The sequence below is a fragment of the Mustela lutreola genome, chromosome 8 (genome assembly GCF_030435805.1).
Source record: "Mustela lutreola isolate mMusLut2 chromosome 8, mMusLut2.pri, whole genome shotgun sequence".
In the NCBI taxonomy this organism is placed as follows: Eukaryota; Metazoa; Chordata; class Mammalia; order Carnivora; family Mustelidae; genus Mustela; species Mustela lutreola.
This window is the reverse complement of record NC_081297.1, coordinates 141,685,338-141,708,869: the sequence shown is the minus strand read 5'-3', so window position 1 is coordinate 141,708,869 and position 23,532 is coordinate 141,685,338. Positions and strand designations below refer to the sequence as shown.

Genomic DNA, 23,532 nt, shown 5'->3' with positions numbered 1-23,532 from the left:
ATACCGGGGTGTTTGCTGAAGACTTGGGTCAGATTACTCGTAAGAGGGTGAAATGCCCCGCCTTTTGCAAGCAAGCTCCCTGATAACCATCGCCCTAACTTCATGTGTTTGGGGTGTGGAGGGCAAAATATTTTCAGCGAGAAGTGGGAGTCTTCACCCAGTTCTCTCAAACTCGTGAGCAAAATTCAAATCTTAGTTTAAGGAACAGCCTCCTCATATGTGAAGTGCAGACAAGATTGACTACACTTCAGGGGTGATGGATGTGAAATCAGACTACTCTGTAACAGGTGAAGCTCTGTACGGGTATTAGTGGATAGGATCTGCTCCACAGAAACAAAGCTGTCACAACAACCCCCTCGCCGGTGCGCCCTTCTCTGCATTGCTAATGATAATAGCGACCATTTGTTGAAATCCCACTACGTGCAGGTACAGAGATGAATTTATCGCTAGGTCACAACGTCTTTATTAAGGATGAGATCGCAGAGACCAAGTCATTTGCCCACGTTTCTCCTAAAAGTGCGAGGATACTTCCCGAGATCAGCTTGCTGTAGAGCTGCTAAGTAACGCCGAACACTTCCTTAGCACAACTGTCCTTCGTGTTTTTGGTTCAAACTAAAAAATTATTGGCCGTTGAGCCAAAATTCAAATCTAACTGGGCATCCCATATTCTTAATTACTCAATCTGGGGGTCCCTGGAAAAAAAAAAAATCTAAGCAGGTTCCTCCCTGCCACGCCCTGCGTCTTTGCTAGTTTCACTTTTATCTTTACGAGCCGAGCCGTCGCGAACGGTAGTGTCAGACTCCAGGCCTCCAGACCGTTTCGGGAGGTGTAAGGCGGAGGAGACTCCCGCCCCTCATCAACATGTCCGCCAACGAGCCGGCACGAGGCCCTTCCGCCCCGCACAGACGTGGCCGCGCCCCGCCGCAGAGGATTGGCTCCAAACGGAAGCCCGGCCTCCCTCGGCGCTGGAAACCCCTTCCATTGGGCAGTTAGAAAACATGGCGGAGCCCCGCCCCCGCCTTCCTCGAGCGTCCCAACCGGAGCACGGACTTCGCTGATTGGCGGAGGGCAGTGGCCAGGCCGTCACGTGGGACCGGCCTAGTTTGTTTGCGGAAGTAGAAGGAAGTAGAAGTGCTGAGTAAGCTGAGGTGAGTGACGGCGCAGGGGAGGCGGGGCCTGGGGGGGCCCTTCCCCAAACCTCCTGCTCGCCCCAGTTTCCGTGGTCTCCACCCTGACTCTCCTTCGGACCTCGCTTGTGCTCCCCAGTTGTTAGTCGTGTCCTCCATTGACCCTTGTGTGACCCTCTGAGTGCTCGCAGCTTCCGCCCTTTGATTTCCCCAGTGCCCCAACTTCCACCTGTGACAGGTCTTGTCTCATTTCGAACTTGTGACCTCCCCAGGGACGCCAGCTTCGGCCCTGGGTTCCTCCTTAGTACCCCGGTCTCCCTTGTGTGTCTCCCCTCTATACCCAGCTTCCTTGGTCAGCCCTTTCCCGTCTCCCTCCAACTCTCAGTGCCTCTCAGGGCCCCCAGTTTCCACTCTGGGCTGCACTGATTGTCCCATTGTCTTTCCTGTGCCCTTCTTACCTGCTCCCGACTTTTCTGCCTCTGTATTCTCACCTAATCCCCCACTTTATCTGTTTTCTGCATTTTTCTATTTGTGTGTCCTCTCTTGTCTATTTTACCCGACCCTCTTTCTTTCTTTCTTTCTTTTACTTTCCCCGTTTTCTGATTTCCATCTTTCTGCTTCTCTCTGAGGCTTATTGTCTCTCACATGCCTCAGATTTCATCTGTGCCTGCGCCCCACCGTGCTCCCTCCTTACCCATAGCCTCCTCACCCCGGCGTCTCCCAACCCACCAATTCTATGCCCAGAGATGGCTTGGAAGCTGGTGACCAGAAGGCATAACCTGTTTGACCATGTGACTGGGATGGGCAGGTCCGTGGGTGTGGGACAAGGAGGGCAGGGGCTCAGGGATCTGTGCCCATTTTTTTTTTTTTTTAATGGACTACTCATGTGACCCCAAACAAATACCTTCCCTTCCCCTGAGCTTCTGGGTCTTTCCCTCACCTGCCCTTTTACCCACCCAACAGGATGTTAGGCAGGTTTGGTTTGGCAACACAGGTGCCCCACCCTTGGGCTGTATGCGGTGTTTTTGTTATTGTCTCTGCCCTAAAATGTTCCTGGAGTTTGGAGGCTGTTTTTTGTCCCAAGTTGCAGGTTTTTTTGTCCGTGGAAGGGGGATTATGTTTCCTGCCCTCATAAGGCTGCTGTGAGGTTGAAAATTTGAAAGAAATGCAGAAGGCAGAGCTTTGAAACCAGCATGGTCCCATACAAATGTGTGGTTTCACTGTTGTGTCGGAGCCAGGAAAGGGAAAAGGATAAAATGACAAAAGAGGGAAAGACAGGTGGAAGGACCCGCTGTCTGCACTTAGCATTTGACAGTATTTATCAGTCATCTGCTCTGAGTCAGGTTCTTTTGTAGGTATGTAGCTTTTACCATTCATTCACTCATTCTTCATTTGTTTAACAAATATACCCATGATGTAGCGAATGTTATTCCTATTTAACATGAGAAAGAGTGAATGAGTTTCCTGAGGTCACCTACAAACAGTAGAGCCCATGTGATTGCTTAGACTCTGTGAGGCTCACTGCTGCCCTTTCTCTCCCTTCCACGGATTCCTTTCTCATTAGGAACGTATCCTCGATGAGAACTTAACTTCTCGCTCAGCAGAATGACATCACCAAGAGACAGAGGAAGGGCTGTGTGTGTGCGTGTTTGCAGATGGGTGTGTGTGCGGAAGGGGTGAGGAGGTTGTAGTGGAGAGGAGGCCTCGTTAGAGCTTCTCCTTGTAGAGGGTGGCCCCTGGGAGAACATTTTTAATAGGTCCATGGCTGACATGGCTCTTCTCTCTCTCTCTCTCTTGTTTTAGTCCATCCTCCTTTCTTGGGTGACCTCATCCAATGTCATAGCTTTAAGTACCATCTCTGACAACTCCCAAATTTATATCTCCAGTCCAGTCTAGATCTTTCCCCCGAATGGTAGGCTCACTTATAGAATTGCTTGTTCAACACCTCAAAAAGGGCATTTCAAAGTTAAAGGTATTTAGAATTAAGTTCCTGATATATATCCCCTTCATCCCCCTGCCCCTTCCACCAGTGTCTGTCCCTCCCACTTACTTTCCCCGTCTGGAGTAGGAAATGGCAGTAGTCTTTCAGTTGCTCTGGCTAAAGCTGTCGGATTACCCTTGCAGGCTCTCTACACTCCTCATCTGGCCAGTGATGTGTTAATGTGGCAGCTTTGCTCCAGGCCCTGCAATGGCTTCTCTCATTTATACGCAGCTGGCCCTCTGTTACCTCTCTGACCTCCCCAGCGTCCAGCGGTGTCCAGCATCCTTGCCTTTCCTGGAACTCATCAGTCATGCTGCAGCCCAAGGGCCTTTGCACTTGGTCTTCCCTTTACCTGGACATTTCTTCACCTAGATATCCATATGGGTTTTGGCCTCATTTCCTTTCAGTCTTTACTCAAGGTCAAGTTCTTGTCAGGATTTCCCGGGTCACACTGTCTGAAATTTGAGTCTCTACCTCAGCATTTCTGATCCCCCTTCTTCGGTTCCCTTTTCTTCTCAGCATCTACCCGGCACCTAAAACCTATGGATATGCTTTGCCTTTTTTTTTTTTTTTAAAGATTTTATTTATTTATTTGACAGAGAGAAATCACAAGTAGATGGAGAGGCAGGCAGAGAGAGAGAGAGGGAAGCAGGCTCCCTGCTGAGCAGAGAGCCCGATGCGGGACTCGATCCCAGGACCCTGAGATCATGACCTGAGCCTAAGGCAGCGGCTTAACCCACTGAGCCACCCAGGCGCCCCTATGCTTTGCCTTTTGATCTTCTTTATTATTTAGAGCCCTCGGTAAAGTAGGAGATCTAGGAGGGCAGGGATTTTTTTTTTTTTTTTTAAGATTTTATTTATTTATTTGACAGAGAGAGAGAGAGAGATCACAAGGGGGCAGAGAGAGAGCGGGGAAGCAGGCTCCCTGCCTAGCAGAGAGCCTGATGTGGGGCTTGATTCCAGGACCCTAAGACCATGACCCAAGCCGAAGGCAGATGCTTTAATCCACTGAGCCACCCAGGCACCCCAAGGGCTGGGATTTTTGTCTGTTTAGTTGATTAGTGGAGTCTAAGCAGTTAGAACAATGCTTGCCCCTGAGTAGGTCCTTGATAAATATTTATAGAGTGAATCATAAATTGATTCATAAAATGGGCCACCCTGTCCCTTAGGCACGAGCCCAACGATCTGTTCAAGTTATCGGTGTCTCCCGTCCTTGGAAGCTTCAGCAACATGTCTGGGACGATGTGCCACCAGCTATGATCCCGCTAAGCAGGGCAAATGAAAAAGACACCTTTTCCTTTCCTGAAGGACACTTTGCTCCAGCTCGTATGAATGGCAGTGCATTTTTAGATGGGCGCCTCAGCTTTTGGAGGACAAGAGGCTGAAAATCAAGGCACTCAGCCACTTGCCATTCAGGCTTTCTCCTGAAGGCAGTTTGAGGATGTTGAGGTGGTGCTCCCGAAGGCTAACTAATAGGGTTCAGACCCTGGCAAGTCACATAAGCTCCTGTACCTCAGTTTCCTGCGTGTCATGTGGGTGGAAGTCCCCTTCTCGTAGGAGTGTTTTGAGGATTAAATGTGGTAGTTACCTTAGATACTTGGTGAGGTGCCATGTGCTCAGTGGGTGCTGGATGAATGCAGCCGCGTTGTCTTGTGTGTAAAGTGATGGGGGACCTTCCCCATTCCTCGCTCGCATTAGGCACGTGTTTGTGATGAGCTGGGGTCAGAGAGAACACTTGAAGGCACATTTTGTTCTAGAGGGTAGCTTTGTAGGTCCCAGAGGCTTGGGTGGGGGATGGAAAGGACATTTGACCTAAGCCCTACTTCCAAATCCAGTCTTATCTTATGTACTAATTGAGCACCTACTGTTTGCAGGCCCTCTTCCTAGTGCAGTTCAGGAGTGGGAAGAAGCCATGAGTCCAGCAGCCAGGCAATACCTCCCACATCCTTTCTCTGGGCCTCAGTTTCCCTTTGTGCCAGACAGGGATAGCACCCACACCTTCCTTCCTTCACGGGCCCTTGTGAGCTTCAGGACAGCTAACAGATGGGGGAACCCTGGGCCAACCATAGAGCGGGGTGGTCTTGTGAGAGGGCAGAGGCCACCGTGTGGTGAGGTGCTTCCGTGCTGAGAGGCGTGGCTGGTGGGGATGAAGGAAGGAAGGCCGTGGTGCTCGGGGCCGGCCTGGGTGCCCTTGGTGATCCTGCCAGGGCAGTGGATGGGGGTGACCTGAGCTACACAGGAGGGGATTGCTGGCCTGTGCCAATTGTTCCAGTCATGGGACATCCTGTCGTAAGCAGCCAGGGCTCGGGAAGCCTGCTGCGGTTCTGGGTGTGCTCCCAGGATCCCCCAGGAGGCCAGTCGCGTGAGGTCAGCTTCCTGGCCCGGCTGCCGGAGGGATCCTGTCACGCACCGCCAGGGGCAGCTGGTCTGTTCCTGCAGCCAGGCTTTGTCAGGAGTGAGGCACAGGGCTTGTAGGGTGTCCCTGCTTAGAGCCCAAATGAACTTCAGTGTGTAAAGCCAGACTTTCCAGATCATAGCTCAGTGCCACTCAGAAAGCACAGCAGGTGCCCCATAAATGTTCTGAGCCTTTCCACGGTGGTGGTGGTGGTGTGCTGGGCAGCCTAGAGTGAGTGGGGAATACGGTGCTCGGCCTGTTACCACCCGCCAGGGAGTAAGAGAGGAGGGGAGGGGCCTCGACCGTGAGGGCCCATGGGCTTCTTGGGCTTACTCATTTGTCCTCACTCATTCAGCAAACATTTCTTAAATATTCACTATTCATCAGGAGCAGCAGGCCATGTGCTGGCGTTAAGAAATAAATAAAGAGGGGACCGACTCAAACCAACAGATGCACCATGATTATCACAGGACAAATGCTTCTCTGGGGGACCCGCTGGGCAGGGTGAGGGGTGCCTCCAGGGCTGAGAGGAGGGGAGGCACAAGATAGGATTTTTTTTTTTTTAGGATTTTATTTATTCATGAGAGACAGGCAGAGAGAGAGAGAGGCAGAGGGAGAACAGGCTCCCCACTGAGCAGGGAGCCTGACATGTGACTCAATCCCTGGACCCTGGGGATCATGACCTGAGCAAAGGCAGACATTTAATGACTGAGCCACCCAGGAGGCCCACAGGGTAGGATTCTTAGGTGAGGTGGCCCGTGAGCCAGTTCTTGAAGGACAGGAAGGGTTTATTCGTTTGTCTGACATGAGACTGCTGAGCGAAGTGGGGAGCACAGTGTAGGCGGGAGGGTGGGCGGGTACGTGGAGGTGTGACAGTGGGATGTTCTGGAACATCTCCGGGGCAGCATGGCTCGAGTAGGCGAGCAGGAGGTGGGCTGGCCCGGTCATGTGGACGCTTGCCTCCCTGCCCTTGAGCTTGGGCTCTCTCTGGAAGGTGATGCAGAGCCACGGGGCAAGTGGAAGCCTCCGATTTGCATCCAGAGGTAGGCACAGAGGGCTTGTAGGGGTGGATGGTGGACTTGGCCCTCAAGGGGTGCTTGTGGACCAGAGGGGTCTAATGCAAGCTGGGAGCATTGTGGGAGGGACCAGTCTGGGGGCTCTGAGCCTCCATCGGGGGGGCGCCGCTGGGCCTTGAAGGACAAGCAGAGGCTCTGATGGAGATGGGAGTGAAGGGAGGCAGGGGAGGATGGTCCAGGGAGGACCGCCCAGAGGTTTGACAATTCAGGGCTTCTCTCTCTTTCTCTGAAAGAGAGAACTGGCCAGATTAGGAGGTGGGGGGGTAGGGCCTAGCGCCTGGCGGCTTTGGGCTTTCTCTCTTGCTTGAGACCTGCTTGGGGTCAGGGAGTTCATGGCCGAGGTGGAAGCAGACATCTGAGGACGAGGTTCTCCCCCACCGCCCCGGTAACCAGACACATACTTCTCAGCTCCGTTGTACTGCTGCTGCTGCTGCTTTTTTTTTTTTAAGATTTTATTTAGTTATTTTGACAGAGAGATCACAAGTAGGCAGAGAGGCAGGCAGAGAGAGAGGGGGAAGCAGGCTTCTCACTGAGCAGAGAGCCCGATGTAGGGCTTGATCCCAGCACCCTGAGATCATGACCTGAGCCGAAGGCAGAGGCTTAAGCCACTGAGCCACCCAGGCGCCCCCTCTTTCGCGCTTCTTGAGCTTGTAACTACATCGACAAACTCCTCGTAACGCGCCCAGGTCATAGGCTGGCCGGGGGCATGGCTCTAAAGTAAATGTGGCAGGGTGGCTCCGTGGTGACTAGTATTCACGTGGGTCACGACGGTGCCCGCAAGTCCCCGTGGGCTGCCAGAACCGAGAAGGCTCACTCCCGGCAGGTCCCGCAGGCTCCCGGCTCCGTGCCCTCCCTTACCTTCTCTTTCGCTCCATCTGTGGGGCTCCGTCTGTGGCGCGGGTCCCCACTGCAATGTTCGGCTCAAGAGTCACCCCGCACAGCCATCCTTGCCTGACTCTTTCCTGCAAGGGGACGGGGAACTGGGCTTGGGGTCCCCCTGGCACTACTCATTTTATGAACCCAACCAGCCGCTTTTGGGGACTCACCAAAGATGCCACCTGTGGGTTCCCATCTCCCTCTGGCCCCAGTACTGCTTTTTTTCTGTTTAGTTTTTTTGGTGGCCATCATCATGTCCCACTTCAGCTTGCCCTTCCAACACCCACAATCTGAGGCCTTTCTGGGCCTCAGTTATTTTGTCTCTAAAATGGGGACATTAATGCTTGTCCTTCCTGCCTGACCGCTCCTCTCCTTGAGGGCTGCCTTCCCCAGCAGCAGCTTCCTAAGCCTTCCCTGAAGGAGTCAAGCAGGCAGGCAGGGGCCTTTGACAGGGGACGGGGGAGCAGAAGTAAAGAGAACAGGCCAGAAGTCTCCAGCCTCCCTGTAGGGCAGACACAATGAACACCTGGAAACTGCAGGAGTAGACAGGCACAGTTGTCAGCGTCCCCCTCACTGCAGAGCTCTTGGGTTTGTGGCTTTTCTGCGTGAGGCATCTGAGAGCTGCTCAAAGCCTCCGGTGCCCAGGAGCGGACAGCCCCTGTCACGTGACCTTGGGGTCACCTGCGTCATCTCCGCGCAGACAGCAAGCCCAGATGAGGAGCCACAGAGGACAGTTGTCAGCAGGTAAAAGCAAATGTTGGCCCTGTGGGGAGGTCAAGGGCAAGGGGCTGTGAGAAGCGAGAGGAGGAGGAAGCCAGGAGGGAGGGGGCTACTCCCCAGCTGAGCATCCCCCACCCCACCCCCCAAAGCTGTGCTGGAAAGAACCCGAGCTCTGAGGTCAGAAGTGTGAGGGGAGGAAGAGCACAGGGGCGAGAAGGAAGCATGGGCATGCGCTCTGTCTGCTTCTCACTTGCTGCTTTCCGGGCTGCTCTGTTACGATTGTTCCAGGATGTGGCCCCGGGGGGTCTGTTTCCTTTCTTCCACCTTGTGATAACAATGGCCACTGTTTGTGCGCCCACATTTGGGCAGCGAGCGTCCTGGACACTTTCCCTCCATTGTGTCATTTCACCCTCACGTCCACCCTGGAAGGCTGGGAGGGAGCCGGACCCGGTGGCCAGGCTGCCATCCGGGTGTGGGATGGGCCCCTGGGGAGGGTGTCTGTCTCCTGGGGCGGAATGTCTTCCTTCCATCCAGCTGGAACCCCACGGTGACTCTCCCCTTAACCCCACGTGGGCTCGTGGGTGCTGGTTCTCCTGACTGCCCGCAGGAGGTGCCCGGGAGCTCCTCGCCTCTCCCAGTGCCTCCCACCTACTCTCTGGGCAGCGTCTGTGCTCTTTCCTAAGCTGGTCCTCACCCCTGGGCCTCCCTCTCCCCAACTGTGGGCCCCAGGGGCTCAGCTACCCTCTTACATTCTTTAACAAATAGAATTATTAAAAAAAAAAAAAAAAAAAAAAAAAAGAAGAAGAAGAAGAAACATTTTCCATACCATTTAGTAAATAGGAAAAAAAAAACGGCCCATAAACCCAATATCCTCATAGTACTTTGGTATTTGTTTGTCACCCTTATTTTTTTGCTCTGTAATTTTTACTCAGTTAAATTATGTTTAAACAGACTTTCTGTGGGCCAAGCCTGAGCCAGGGGTGAGCGTACAGAGGGGCAAAGACCATGTACCAGTCCTTAAAAGGTTCTGATGATCTAGAACCTGCTGTCTGGCTCTGAATTTTGCTCTTTCCTCCACTGGCTGTGTGACGTAGGGCCTGTTTACCTCTCTCTTTCTTGATTCTCTCATATGTCAAAACAGGATAATGTGACAATTTCATAGGATGGTGTTGCAGATTTTTAAAAATATTTTATTTATTTATTTGAGAGAGAGAGCATGCAAGCAGGAGGAGGTGCAGAGAGAGAGAATCAAGCAGACTCCCCACATGACCTGGAGATCACAACCTGAGTCAAAATCAAGAGTCCGGCACCTAACCAGCCGAGCCACCCACGCACCCCAGGGTGGTGGTCCGGATGGAACATTGTGTATGTGGGGACGCCTGGGTGGCTCAGTGGGTTAAGCCTCTACGTTTGGCTCAGGTTATGATCTCAGGTCCTGGGATTGAGCCCCGCATTGGGCTCTCTGTTCAGCGGGGAGCCTGCTTCCCCTCTTCTCCCCCTACCTGCCTTTCTGCCTCTTTGTGATCTCTGTCTGTCAAATAAATAAATAAAATCTTTAAAAAAAAATTATGTATGTGAAGTCCCTGGACCAGGACCAGAGCACAGAGAGGCACATGAGTGTTTGGTGTGAAGGGTCCAGCAGGAGGATAGAGGAGAGGAAGGAGGAATCAGACAGATCCATGTGGAGGGGGCGGGGGGCGGGGACAGCAGTGCTTTTTGCAGTTGTGCGTGACAGGACAACAGGGAGAGGCTGCAGGGGGTGGTCTGGGCCTCCCAGGCCTACCCCGCAGCCCACAACCAGCACAGGGAGTTCCGTGGACTCGATGCCCCAGGGTCTATTACACCCCCTCATGCTTCCTGAGCTGTAAGCTTCACAGTCACAGCTCTTAGTGACCACGTGCTATCTGGAGTGAACATGTCCCAGTTTACAATTTCTATAATGTTGGGTGCCAAAGTTCCTTCTGTCTCTGTGACAAACGAAAGTCGCTACAGGGCACACGGATGTGCGTGCCATGCCTTCCATCTCTGGGGTTTCTTTTTCAGGGATCAGTTCCCATACCTTTGCTTGGGTCCCTCCCTTCTCCCCGGCTCTGGGGAGGAGTGCAGGCACTCCAGCCTGTGTCCTCTCAGTTCCCGAGTGCAGAAGGAAGAAGAAACTTGACACAGGTCTAAACATTCTTCTTTTTTTTTTTTAATTTTTTAAAGAGATTTTATTTATTTGAAAGAGAGAATATAAGGTGGGGGAGGAGCAGAGGAAGAGGGAGAAGCAGGCTCTCCGCTAAACAGGGAGCCCAATGTGGGCTAGATCCTGGGACCCCGGGATCGTGACCTGAGCCGAAGGCAGATGCTTAACTGATGGAGCCACCCAGGCGCCCCTGGTCTAAACATTCTTAAGAACATTCTCGTTTAATCCTCACAGTGCCAAAGAGGGGAGTTGTCCTCATTTTTAAAAATTTATTTTAGAGCAAGTGAAAGAGTGAGAACAGGGCGAGGGGCAGAGGGAGAGAGAGAATCCCAAGCAGACTCCTCACTGAGTGCAGAGCCTGGTGTGGGACTCGATCTTGTGACCCTGAGATGACCTGAGCTGAAATCAAGAGTCCGACACTCAACTGACTGAGCCACTCAGGTGCCCTGAGCACTGTCCTCATTGTAAAGGGGACACTGAGGCTCATGGTCTGCTCATACCACATCTTAAGAGGAAGGACATTACAAAGCTTCAGGATGCTTCTAGAGCTCTTTAAGTCGCCATCTTCGTTTCTTTGTGCATTAAAGGGAGGGTGAAGGAAGTGATGAGGCCTGATGCCTATGGAGCAGTTACTGTCTGCCAGATTCTACTGTTGGGCACTGTCGTGGTTCTCATGTTACAGATAAGGAAACTGAGACACACAGGGGTTAAGTGACTTGCCCAAGGAAACACAGCAGGCGAGGATGGGAAGACCGTTTTGTTCCAGCCCTCTGCCTTTGCAGAGACCGAAAGGGGACAGTCGCATAAGTAAAGCTTAGGGCCCATGCCCAGGACGTACTCGGTCTCCTGGTCTAATTATCATTACTGGCCCTTCCTCCCTTTATCCGTGGTTTTATGGGGCTTCTTGTTCTTCCTTTTATCCCTAAGTTTGATCATCTCAACAGCTGAGCCAGAGTGTGACCAGTGTCCACTGATGCGTCTTCTCCCCTCTGGAGTGCCCACACTTCCATGCTCTGTCCTCAGTGTCTGGGCTGCACTTTTGGTGGGTAACTTCCTGGAGTGGAGCCAGAGGGCAACCTCCAGCTAAATGTCACCCAGCTTTGGTGGCACGGCCTTAGGAATGCAGTATGCTTTCTGGGAACCTAGGCAAATATGCGACATCTCATTCCATCCCCCAAACTGGGGACAGTTTCCACAGCAGAAGCTGGGACCCTTGGAATCTACAAGTGTAACGTTTCCATCACATACACGTTCACTGCTGCTGAGTCTTCATGTTCACGTTCATTTCTGGGGTACCTGGTTTTGTGTTCTCTCAGAGCTCCTTGGGAAAGAGCAGTAGGTAGCAGGCACCAAAAATTGGGAGACCCATGCCCACGGTCCCCCTGCCCCTGATGGAGTGTGGGCAGATCCTGCTCCCCTGGCTGTATCTGGTCGAGAGGGGACCCTGGTTTTGTTGGCTGAATTGGAATGACTCACGCCAAGCTTTCTGAGCTCTGACAAGAGCCCCTCCCTTTGGACAGGGCAGGATCGTCTGTGACCCCATTCTCCTGTCTGTCGTCTCCTTGAGCGATAAGGTCCGTACCGTAGATGAGAAAGCTGAGGCTCTGGGGGGACCTTGGACCGGAAGCGGGACGATTCTGGTCCTCCGTGGATGGTGGCCACTCTGAAGCTGCCCATCAGGACTTCTCACCCCTGACTCAGCCCCGTCTTTCTTTCTCTTCCCCCCTCTTTCCAGGTCCCTCCTGGCCGGAAGCAGAGGACAAGCACTGGTGGGGAGCCATCTGGGAGCCTGAGCAGGGAACTGCTGTCCTTGGTGAGGTGGGCATGGGAGACCGAGCCCAGCTGACCAGAGACCCCGTTTTCTTCCAGACTGAGGGGGCAGGCGGTGGGGCCCAGCCCCCCGCCCCACGGAAGATGCAGTTCTTTGGGCGCCTGGTCAATACCCTGAGTAGCGTCACCAACTTGTTCTCGAACCCGTTCCGGGTGAAGGAGGTGGCTGTGGCAGACTACACCTCGAGTAGCCGGGTTCAGGAGGAAGGGCAGCTGATTCTGTTCCAGAACATTCCCAATCGCACCTGGGACTGCATCCTGGTCAACCCCAGAAACTCACAGAGTGGATTCCGGTGGGTGACGGTTGACAGCTGCCACACACACACACACACACACACACACACACACACACACTTCTTTCCTTGGGCTCCTGGGACTGGCGGTCCCTGGCCTGAAGAGCAGCTTCTTGGGGCCTAGCATCTGAGGACTCTGGAGAAGAGTGGGAGGCGGTGGGGAGAGGGACCTCCTAGATCCTACCTTCTGGCCCAGCAGGGTCCCCGCAGCCGGGGCGTGAGGGTAGAAGGCCAGGCTTTTCCCTGCCTCTGGCTGGACCCCCGCAGAGGGAGGGAAGGAGGAAAGACAGGAGAGCTCGCAGGGTCAAACTGGGTAAAGTCCTGGCTTCACCTGTAACCCTGGGTCTTTAAAGGCGTGACTGCCCCTGTAGGGGCTGGCCAAGGTTTGTTCAAGAAAGTGTGTTGGGTGGACAGTGGTCACTTTTCTGGGCATGCTGGGTCTCCTGTGGGCTTGAAGGGAAGGGTAGGAACCCAGGGGCAGGGCTGGTTGGCATAAAGGGAGAGGAGTGGCTGGGCACCCAAGATGCAGGGTCCCGAGGAGCTTGGCAGACTGGTCCTGAGCTAGGCGAGTGCTAATGGGCCTTTTTCCGTTCGTTCATCCGTCTGGCCAGCCCGCCGTCCATCTCTTCACCAGGCACCGGGCATCTGCGGTGGCTCAGGAATCCCAGGCCCTGGGCTGGGCCCAGCTGGCACTGTGAGATGACAAGATATGCTCGGTGCCTTTATGTGAAGTCTTGGGTGGAGGCCACATGCCAAGCAGGCATTGTACCAACCACGTGAGGAGAGCTGTGGGTAGAAGCGGACGGTGGGGACACAAGCAGGCGATCCCTTCCTGGCGGGCTCCTCGGAGCGTAGAATGAGGAGGAATGTGTCTGGCAGAGGAGAGTGGATAAGGTCATTTTAGGCAGGCAGAGGCGTGGGGTGGGGGGCACCCACAGGCCAATAGCCCCGGGCCGGATCCCTGGTGCGCTTAGGGCCCTGGCGAGCATTTGAGGCCTGAGGGAACCTCTGGGTTTATTCCCCTTGAGGCATGGCAGGAGTCTCAGAAAGTGGCAAGCTGGGAATCAGGGTCCAGCCAACAGGAGGAGAGCCAAAGAGGCCAATGGGGGGGGGAGAATTTGAGTCTGGTTGCATGGGGAAACTGAGGCAGAGACCCCTACAGCAGGCGGTAGGGCAAGGAACGTGGTGGGGCTCCACCACCCTCCACCATCACCAAGTCCTGTCAGCTGCAAATGTCCCTGACAGGACTCCAGATCCGTTCCAGCAAGCTCGAGCCCCCCTGTGGGCAGACTACCGTCCCAGGGGGTTAAACTCTTCGCCAGCAGTGTATTACCTGCATGTTTATTTACTGCTCTTAATTGGGGGGCACTTTATAGTACTTTCCCATATGGTGTGAGTTACAGAAATGGCAATGCCATTCTCCAATGACCTGTTGAGGGAAGCAAGGAAGGCAGTATCCCATTTTACAGATAAGAACACTGAGGCTCAGGACGATAAGTGTGAGTCATTCAAGGTTGCGTGGAAAGCAGTGAAGGAACAGAATCTGTGTCTTCCGGCTCCTAAGCCATTTCTCCTTTCTGTGCTGCTGTGTGTTTCTGTGTGTTTGGATAGAATAGGGAGCATTGGGTGGGGATTCAAGCCAAGCACGGGTCTCCTCTCGGAAATCCTAACGTCCCTCACTTGGCTCTAGACTCTTTTGTCTCTTCTCCTGAACTGCTCTCGCCCAAGCATTTCTGTTTCAGCAGATGGCATCGCTGTCCCTGCATGAGGTTGTGCAGCCCAGGAGCAATCTTGATTCCTTGGGCTCCCTCCCCTACAAAATCTGGGCCATTACTGAGTTCTGTTGGGCTCCCCTGCCAAGCATATCTTGAGTCTGCTGCTGCTTCTCTATCAATTATGCTTAAGTTTGGCTCGAAGGGTAGGAAGCCCAACATGATAGTTGCCAGACAGGATGGAATTTTAGTTTTCTACTAAGTGACAACCACAGCAGAGAGTGGTCCTCTGGGACCCCCCACTCCCCAGTCCCTAAGGGCCCAGCTCTTGCTGTCTTGTTGCTCTACCACGTGTGGGCTTCATTCTCTAGGCCGCCACATGGTCCCAGATGGCCATGCCGGATCCAGCCATCACAGCCACCTTCCTGGTTTGCAGAAAGGTAGACAGACAGGGTGAACAAGGGCACTCTCCTGACTAGGGGCTTCTGGGAAGTGGCACACCCCTCCACCTGAATCCCATTGGCAAAACTTAGTCACGTGGCCACAGCTAACTGCAGGGGAGGCTGGGAAGTGCAGCTCGTATCCCGGCCCCATGCCAGTCCAAAATCCAGGCTTCTGTTGTTCTCCATTTTGTCGCCGGCTCTCTTTCAAGGCCATGGTCCTTGCACACGCAACTCCAGCCGCACTCCGTCTCCCAGCCTGTCGCTCTTCCTATATTTGTTTGCCTCTTCCAAGCTGCTGCCAGAGAGATCTTCCCAAAGGACAAATCTGATTGCTCACTCCCCTGCTTCGTTCTTCAAGAAGTCCCTGTTTCCTTAACACATCAGCTGCTTAGCCTGTCTTGAAAGGGCCGGTGTGATCAAGCCTGGCTTCTCCCTCCCGTCTTGGCACTTGTCACCTTGTGCCCCTGGCTTTAGCCTGGACTCTAATGCCGTCGGCCGTGGACATTCTCCCTGCTCTTTGCCTGCCTCCCTTCTGCTCGCCCTTCCCTGACCTTCAGGCTAGAGGAGCTGCCGCTGCGCTGCGTGTCCCGTAGCACTCCATCCCCGTGCTTAGTAGACCGGCTTCCTGGGAGACCACCGACCCCACGAGGGTTGTGGCTGCGTCTGTCTTGTTTGCCCCAGTGCAGCACCCAGCACCCAGCACCCAGCAAGGAGCCTGGCACACCTAGGTTTGTGTGACCCATGGGATATACTCGCGCAGCTTCGGCAGTGTCAGCAGAGGGCCGCTGCATGCCGTGCCCTCTGTTGGGACTGGGGCTGATGGCTTCAGGGCAGTTGAGGGGGTAAGCTGGGAAGCAGGAGGGGAGGTGATGAAGACTTGCAGAAATGGCAATGCCAACGCCTGGGGTGTGACCCTGGAGTAAGGGCCAGAGCCCTGGGCTTCTCTTAGGCTTCTCCTAGCTGTCGTGGGGTCTCCCTGCAGCCCCTGGCATCCTGCAGTTTCTAGAAGGAAGGTACAGTTTACTAGACTTCCTCTTCAGGCTGCTTAAGATTTTATTTATTTGAGAGAGAGAGAGACTGTGAGAGGGCAAGTGAGCGAGCACAAACTGGGAGAGAGGGAGAAGGAGAAGCAGACTCCCCACTGAACAGGGAGCCCGATGCGGGACTCGATCCCAGGACCCCAGGATCATGACCTGAGCTGAAAGCAGATACTTATCCAACTTATTCAGGTGCCCCCTACCTTTAAAAAAAAAAAAAGAATTATTTATTTATTAGAGAGAGAAATAGCGTGAGAGGGAGGAAGGGGCAGCGGGAGAGCAGGGCCCCGGCCTGACATGTGGTCCAGAGCCCTGGCTCCTCTGTATGAGCCCCAGGGTGGTCACCGGTAGCCTTGTGTGGACATTATGATAACATCCATACTTGTGTTCCTGCTACAAATTAATCATTTACTACTGACATTTGCTGGTGACATGTGATATTTGATGAAACCCGCCAGCTCTTCACTGGTATCTTAGCAGAAACAAGACTCCTCTTTCCAGGAATCCTCGAAAGAATGAGCAGAGCAGGGGGCGCCTGGGGGGCTCAGCTGGTTCAGCATCTGCCTTTAGCTCAGGTCATGATCCCGGGGTCCTGGGACCGAGCCCTGCTCTGCGTCAGGCTCCCTGCTCAGTGGGGAGCCTGCTTCTCCCTCTTCCAATGCCCCTCCCCTCTGCTTGTGTTTTCTCTCTCTCTCTCTGTCTCAAATAAATAAATAAATAAATAAAATCTTCCCCCCAAAATGATCGAAGCATGTATGCCATGTGATCTTTGCTTCTCGAAAGGGGGCTGATTTTTAAAAAAATGTTTTATTTATTTATTTGACAGAGATCACAAGTAGGCAGAGAGGGAGGCAGAGAGAGAGGACGAAGCAGGCTCCCTGCTGAGCAGAGAGCCCAACGCAGGGCTCGATCCCAAGACCCCGAGACCATGACCCGAGTTGAAGGCAGAGGCTTGACCCACTAAGCCACTGAGGTGTGGGGGCTGATTTTTGAGGCCCTCAGAAAGGGAACTGCCGGTCAGCACCTCAGACAAGCTGAGGGGGCTACATACCCCTTCCCAATCTGTCCAGCCCGTAGCCTGTCCTCTCCCGGCAGAGGTGAATCCAGCAGCTCTGTCCTCCAGGAGCTTAGGCCATAGCCAGAAAACGTAGGTCCATACGCAGCACGCAGGGGGATAAAAGAACGTGAACAAAATAAAGCTCTTCGGCTCCCCAGACAGACCTCACCTTTTTACACTTCTCTGTCCTCTCCACACCCCGCTGCCTGCTCTGTGGGCCGGTCCTCGCCCGCTCTCTTATCTTTGAGCACGGACCCTACTTCGGTCAGCCCCTCCTGCCCGGGATCAGCCTGTGTCTGCTTGCACTTCTGTGTCCCCTCTAGAACCCCGAGCTCCTGCGGGACGGCGTCTGGGGCTGAGTCCTTTCTGCTAATGGCCACTGTGATGCTTAGTATTTGTTGAGTGGGTGATTGAGCCCGTGGCTCCTGGAGGTAGATGTGTGTTTGATAGGAGGGGTTGGAAAAGGGGTATGGGGGGAGCTGGGTAAGATCTGGACCTACAAGAGAGGGAGGGAGGGCTCTGCAGGGAGAGGCACGTGGAGAGCAAAGGCACAAAGGGATGGGGATGGAGGAGGAGCCCTTTGGGGGACCTGTGGGAGGGGCTGGTGCTCGGCTCTGAAACTGGAGACTTAGTTATGGCTCTAGCCTAATGGTTCTTGGGGCCATTTTTTTGGCCCAGGACCCCAGGACCTCTCCATCCACCCCCCAAATGTGTAGACGCACATTTTCATGTGATTTCTTGAAGTTCACGGATCCCCTGGGGCTCATCCACAGGCCACTCCCAGCCAAAGCAAAGGCTCCCCAGAGATTATGCCAGGTGGCTTTTGTCTGGGGGTTCCGTTCTAGAAGAGAGGGAGAAGACAACCTTATGAGTCCTCCAGGTCCTCAACATTTTGTGGGAATCTTTCACCTGTGGCTCTAACCCAAACCTGGCTCTCCCCTGGGGGCCTTGAGAGAATTTTCTCCTGGTCTTTTCCCCATTGGGCCTGGAAGTGGGACTGGGTGCCCCTTTGCTCCCCAGACTATAACTTCACATCGACCTGTACAACCCGCGCTCTGTCCTGGAGTTTCCCCCACACCGTGCGGCTGGGAGCTTGTGGCTCGGAGCTCCCTCTCTCCATCACTACCTGTCCTGACTCGGTGACTGAAATTCACAGAGTGCCCCTCCACACACCCACGGCTCTTGGGGCCAGACCTCTCCCAGCCCACATGGCCATTTCCCTGGACCTTGTCATCACCAGTAACAGGGGCTCTTGAACAAATATAAATGGCGAGCACCCCACTTTCCACCCTCTACCTCCTGTCTTTCCATCTCCTCCCTTGTCCTCTGAATGCCAAGTTCCCCGCCCCCTGTAGATATGAACCCAGCCATCCCCCTGCCATGTCCTGTTCATGGACTTGACTTTTTTTTTTTTTTAAGATTTTATTTATTTATTTGACAGAGAGAGATCACAAGCAGGCAGAGAGGCACACAGAGAGAGAGGAAGGGAAGCAGGTTCCCTGCTGAGCAGAGAGCCCGATGTGAGACTCGATCCCAGGACTCTGAGATCATGACCTGAGCCGAAGGCAGCGGCTTAACCCACTGAGCCACCCAGGCGCCCCTCATGGACTTCACTTCTTGCCCTGCAGAAACTCGTGGCCTGTCGTGATGAACACACCCTTGTATACTCTGTCTGCTTTCTTATATCTCTCTTTGTCATCTTGGCTTGGCAGAACGCCAACAGTAGTTAATTCCAGGTCTCCAGCATGGCTGGCGGGGCTCCCCTCCATGCTGCTTCTCCCACTTCAAGTGAGCCCTGCCCTTTGGCAGCCCTGGGCTCGGGGCCAGCAGGCCGCCCTGACCATGTCCTTCCCTACCTGTCCTCCCCTCCGTGCTTACCTGCAGCTGGTGAGCACCCCCACCCGGGGTGCCCACATCTGCACCCACATACTGGGGCTTCCCTGTTGTCACTGTACAGGCCAGTCCCCGTCAAGGTCAACGTCTCCTCATCCCCTGCAGGACATCAGTTCAGCAATTCTTTCCTCTCTTCTCCGTGACTTCGCCCTCTTGACTCCCTCCCTCTTTCCGCTGCTATACAAATGTGCTGGGATTTTGGGGTTTTTTTTCCCCTCTTTTTAGAAAATTTCATTCTTGACTTCACTTTTGTCTCCAGGCACTGCCTCTGTTCAGCTGTCCCCAGTTCCCTCCTCCTGTTCTCTCTCTAAACTAGTTAAAAATAGGGAAATATGCCGCCCAGAGAGACGTACACGCAGCTCAATGACGGATCACATACCTCTAACCAGCCCCCATGTCAAAAGGTGGAGCCCCGCCCCTTCTGCTCCCTTGCCCCCCAAAGGCAGCCATGAACCTGGCTTGTAAGGCAGTTGCTTCTGTGCCTGGCTTGTCTGCTCAGCATTCTGTCTGTGAGATTCTGTATATATTTTTACATGAAACTGGGTCCAGCTTCTTCCACGCAGGACAATTCCACTGTGTTAACTATCCTCAGCTTCACTCATAGAATGCTTCTGGTTTTCTTGGCGCGTGTTTGCACACTTTCCTGCCAGGCGTCTGTACCAGGGAGTGGAATGGGTGAGCTGAGACTGTACACAGCCTCAGCTTCCTCAGATAATGCCTTTCCGGTCTCCTCCTGATGGTGAAGATTTCTGTTCTCTATTCAAATACGCACTTGTTGTTGGTTACGTGTCTTGCGGCCGTCTCCCCTCAGTGGCTTGCCGTTGGATTTCCAACACGATCTGTTAACAAACGAGAGTCTTAGTCTCAAGGAAGTTAGTGTTACTCATCTTTACCATTTGCTTTCTGGTATTGTTTAACAAAGTCCTTCTCTACCAGGAGGAGTTGAGAATATTTTTCTATAGCATCTTCCAGAAGCTTTATTTTTTTTGCCTTCCATCACTGGATTGGTTATCTACCTGGAATTGACTCCTCCGTCATCACGTTTACTCTCAGGGGGATAGAAGTTCTCAAGCCTCAGCGGAAGGCCTTGGTTTACCAGGGTCCTTCCACATGGCGGGCCTTGAACTTGAATCTCTGTTTTGCGAGGACTGAAAACCGGCCACACTTTCGGCTCAGCTCTGGGTCCTGTCTGCTGCTGTTTTCCGTTTGGTTTCTTGACATCTTGCTCTGCCTAGCTTACGAGAGAAGATCCTGTGTAGAACTTTGGGCTTGCTTCCCTGTGATTTCCCTCAAGTTCTAGTCTTCTCTGCAACTCTGGATGCCGGCTTCTGTCCGCGCAGCCTGGAGGGGGGATGCCAGCAGCATCTGGCTGCCTCCGGCCTTTCTGACCTTCATATCCTGCGTCACAGATCCCAGAATGCCCGGAGTGAAGATGCAGGGCCTCCCTCTTCTCTACAGTCTTGGCCCTGTATCCTTGCCTGCCTCAGTTTCCCTCCAGCGCTTCCAGGTCCTCATCTGCATTTGATCCTTCCTTTCTGTTCATTTTCAGCAGGCAAGCTAGTTTGGTATAAGCTCCTTTGTCCTATCCAGAGGTGGAGGGTCCCCCCAGCAAGACTGATAACGGAATATTTACATTACCACTGAGTCAGGACATTTCCCGAGTTTCTCTATGACCTCTTCCTTGAACCATTGCTAGTTTGTATGCATCTTGCTTAATTTTCAAATATATGGAAAACTTTTCATTCTCTTTTTGTTATTGATCTCTTGCTTAGTTTCATCATGGTCAGAGAACATAGTCTCAGTATTTTCAGGTCTTTGAAATTTGTTCAGATTTACTTTACAGCCCAGTTTATGTCCAGTATTTCTAACTTTGGTTTGTGTGGCTCGAAAAGAACATGTATTCTTTAGCTGGTGGGAATAGTGTTTCATATATGTCTGCCAGGTCAGGTTTACTAATGGGATTTTTTGTTTGTTTGTTTGTTTCATTGTTTATGAGTAGTAAACGTTATTAAAATTTCCAGTGTGATGGCAGATTTGTTTAGTTGGGTTTTTTCTTTTTTGCTGGAATTATGGATAATTTAATTGCTTTAAAAATTTTTTAAAAATTGCTTAAAAAATTTAATTGCTTTTAAAAAAAACATTTTTTTAGGACCCCGAGATTCTAAGCTACCTAAAGGTTAGGTAGCTTTACTGAGATGCAACTTATAAAAAAATGAAATATACCAGTTTGACATGTAGCACTTGATGAGTTTCAGGAAAGATGCCGGCCCGTGCCATCACAGCAGTCAAGATGCAGAACATTTCTGTAGTCTCCAAAATTCACTCCCTGTTCCTTTGCAGTAAGTCCCTTGCACTCACCACAGCCCCCAGCAAACAGGGATCTGCTATCACTGTGGTTTTGCCTTCCAATCATACAGCGTGTCATCGTATGACTTTTTTTTTTTTTTTCACTTAGCGTAATGGTTTTGTAATTCATGCTCGAATGTTCTCTTATTATGCCTTGTGTCCCCTCTCTGTCAGATTGGAAGTTATGCATTCTGTCATTCTCTTTTAGTGATAGCTATTGGGGGACAGTTCTCCATAGGTTTCTCATGGGTCTCCAAGTCTTACAAGCAGAGACATGGACTTCCTTTGTTCCAGGCCGTCTTTACAAGGATTTTATATAGCAAGCAGTCTTAGAAGATAGAGATCGGGTCTTTCCCTAGAGCAGAGGGGAGGTTTGCTTACTCTCTTATATAATAAGGATCACATCATTTTCCAAAGCAAAGTTTTGGCAGATTTGCTTGTTGACGGTGGTAGAAGATTCTAGTTCCCGACACACTAGGCGTCTCTCTCTTCTAGTGCAATGGGAGCAGGTGTCACCTGGCCCTCTTCATGTCACCCTCTGGGAACTGGATCCCAGGGAATTGGCACGAACATGGAAACTAGCCACTGCATTGCTGTGAGCAGTACATTGCCCTTTGTCTTTGATCCGGGAATCTTGTTTCTTCTGCCAGTGTCTATGCAACTGTGTCAGGCTAACTTGTTAGTTTGCAAGTAGGGCAAAATCTGAAACCCTTCCCAGTTCTTGAGAGAACCCAAGAGATTGTAACACAACATCCTCGGCCTTATTGAAGAATAATTGGCACTTTAGTGTCTTCCAGAACAATAAATGGGTCTTAGAACTTTTAAACCCCATTTATTCCCGGGCTTCTATGCCATATATAGACACATTCCTACACACACACATATATAGTCTGTCTGTATTTTAAACCCAGCAGGATATTTTGCCACCAATCCTTATTTAGATTCACATACCTATTTGCCATTTTTCATGATATTTTATTTTTTTCCTGTATCTTAGACCATCCCTATGGGATCAGTTCCTTCTACCCAAAGAAAATCCTTTCATATTTTCCATTATGTAGGTCTACTAATGACAAAGCCTTTCTCTCTTTCTCTTTGTTTGTGTGTCTAGTGAAAAAAGTCTTTAAAAATTTTACTTATTTAAGTAATCTCTACACCCAGCATGGGGCTCGAACTCCTGACTCCTAGATCAAGAATTGCTAACTCTCCCAACTGAGCCAGCCAGGCACCCTTGATTAGTGAAATGTTTTACTTTCAATTCCATACTTAAAGGGAAGTGTGCTGCGTACAGAATTCCCACTGGCATTTATTTTCTTTTAGCTCTTTAAGTAAGAATGTCATTCCATTATCTCTGGTTTCCACTGCTGGGTAGATGGCTGTCAACCTTTGAAGATCACTTTCTCGAAACTCTGCTGTTTTTTTAGTGTATTTCTTCGTATTTTGTTTATAGCCTTTGTAATATGGTACATGTGTCCATTATAGTTGTATTTCAGTATGTTCACATATGTTCACGTATGTTTCATATGTGTCATCCTCAGTTTCTGCTGCTTAAGAAAAGACCCTAAAACTCTGCAGCTTAAAACGACGATCAATTACTTAGCCCGAAAATCTGCAATTTGAGCAGAACTCAACACACTTCTAAGATGACTCACTTGCAACTGGCAAGTTGCTGCTGGCTGTTGGCTGGGAGTTCGTCCGGCTGAGGGTCCAGGACCAGGAGACCTCCCTGTGGGTTGTGTTAGTTTCCCTAGGGGGTGACACTTGGGTCCCAAGAGAAAATTTGAGGTAGAAAATTCCAGTCTCTTAAGACCTTGGTCCAGAAACTAGGGCAGCATCACCTCTGCCCTATTCTTTTGGTCAAGCAGTTGCAGAGCCAGACGAAAGGGTTGAAAGACATCATGGGATAATGATAAGAGACATGTGTCAATGAAGCAGTGTCAAAGAATTTGGGGGCCATGTTTTAAAACCTACAGAGTCCCTAAGTGTGGATTTCTATTTGTGTGTGTGTGTGTGTGTGTGTGTGTGTGTGTGTAGGAGGGCTCAGAGATATTTTCAATCACTGTGACATTTTTTTTCCATCAATTTTGAAGAGTTCGTAGACATGAACTCTTCAAATATGGCTTTTCTTCAGTTCTTTTTCTGGTCTGCTTTTTTGGCTCTACTTAAATGTATGGTAGATCTTTTCGTTATATATCCTATGTCTTTTTTCTGCTTTCCTCCAATTTCCATCCTTTGGTTCCCACGTTCTGTTCTGTTTCCTCTTTTCTGGCCTATCTTCCCATTTACTAGTTTTCTCTTCAACATTGTCCCATCTGCTTTTATACCTGGCCACGTTCTCACTTCAGCACTTGTTTTTTAATGCTAAAAAAAACTTCCATTTTTTAAAATAGATTCAAGTTCTTTGCCCCAATTCTGAATCTTCTGTTTTATCCTCTTGAATATGATCACAGCTATCTATTTATTTATTTTTATTTTTTAAAAGATTTTTATTTATTTATTTGACAGACAGAGGTCACAAGTAGGCAGAGAGTCAGGCAGAGAGAGAGGAAGCAGGCTCCCTG

General features: G+C 51.5%; 1 protein-coding gene across 10 annotated transcripts in view; it reads left to right on the top strand.

The window, feature by feature from the left end:
* The first annotated feature begins 1,068 nt into the window (after positions 1-1,068).
* Positions 1,069-23,532, top strand: part of PLA2G6 (phospholipase A2 group VI) — a 60,811-nt gene continuing 38,347 nt past the window's right edge. The window contains exons 1-3 of one of the 10 annotated variants that reach the window (XM_059186952.1): positions 1,078-1,148; positions 12,096-12,129; positions 12,230-12,483. In XM_059186952.1, the coding sequence (XP_059042935.1) occupies positions 12,275-12,483 (209 nt within the window). In that variant the 5' untranslated portion in view covers positions 1,078-1,148; positions 12,096-12,129; positions 12,230-12,274. Of the gene's footprint in view, positions 1,149-8,141; positions 8,200-12,095; positions 12,484-23,532 lie in introns of those variants that run through there. The other 9 variants (XM_059186953.1, XM_059186954.1, XM_059186949.1 and 6 more) reach the window with 9 other exon arrangements.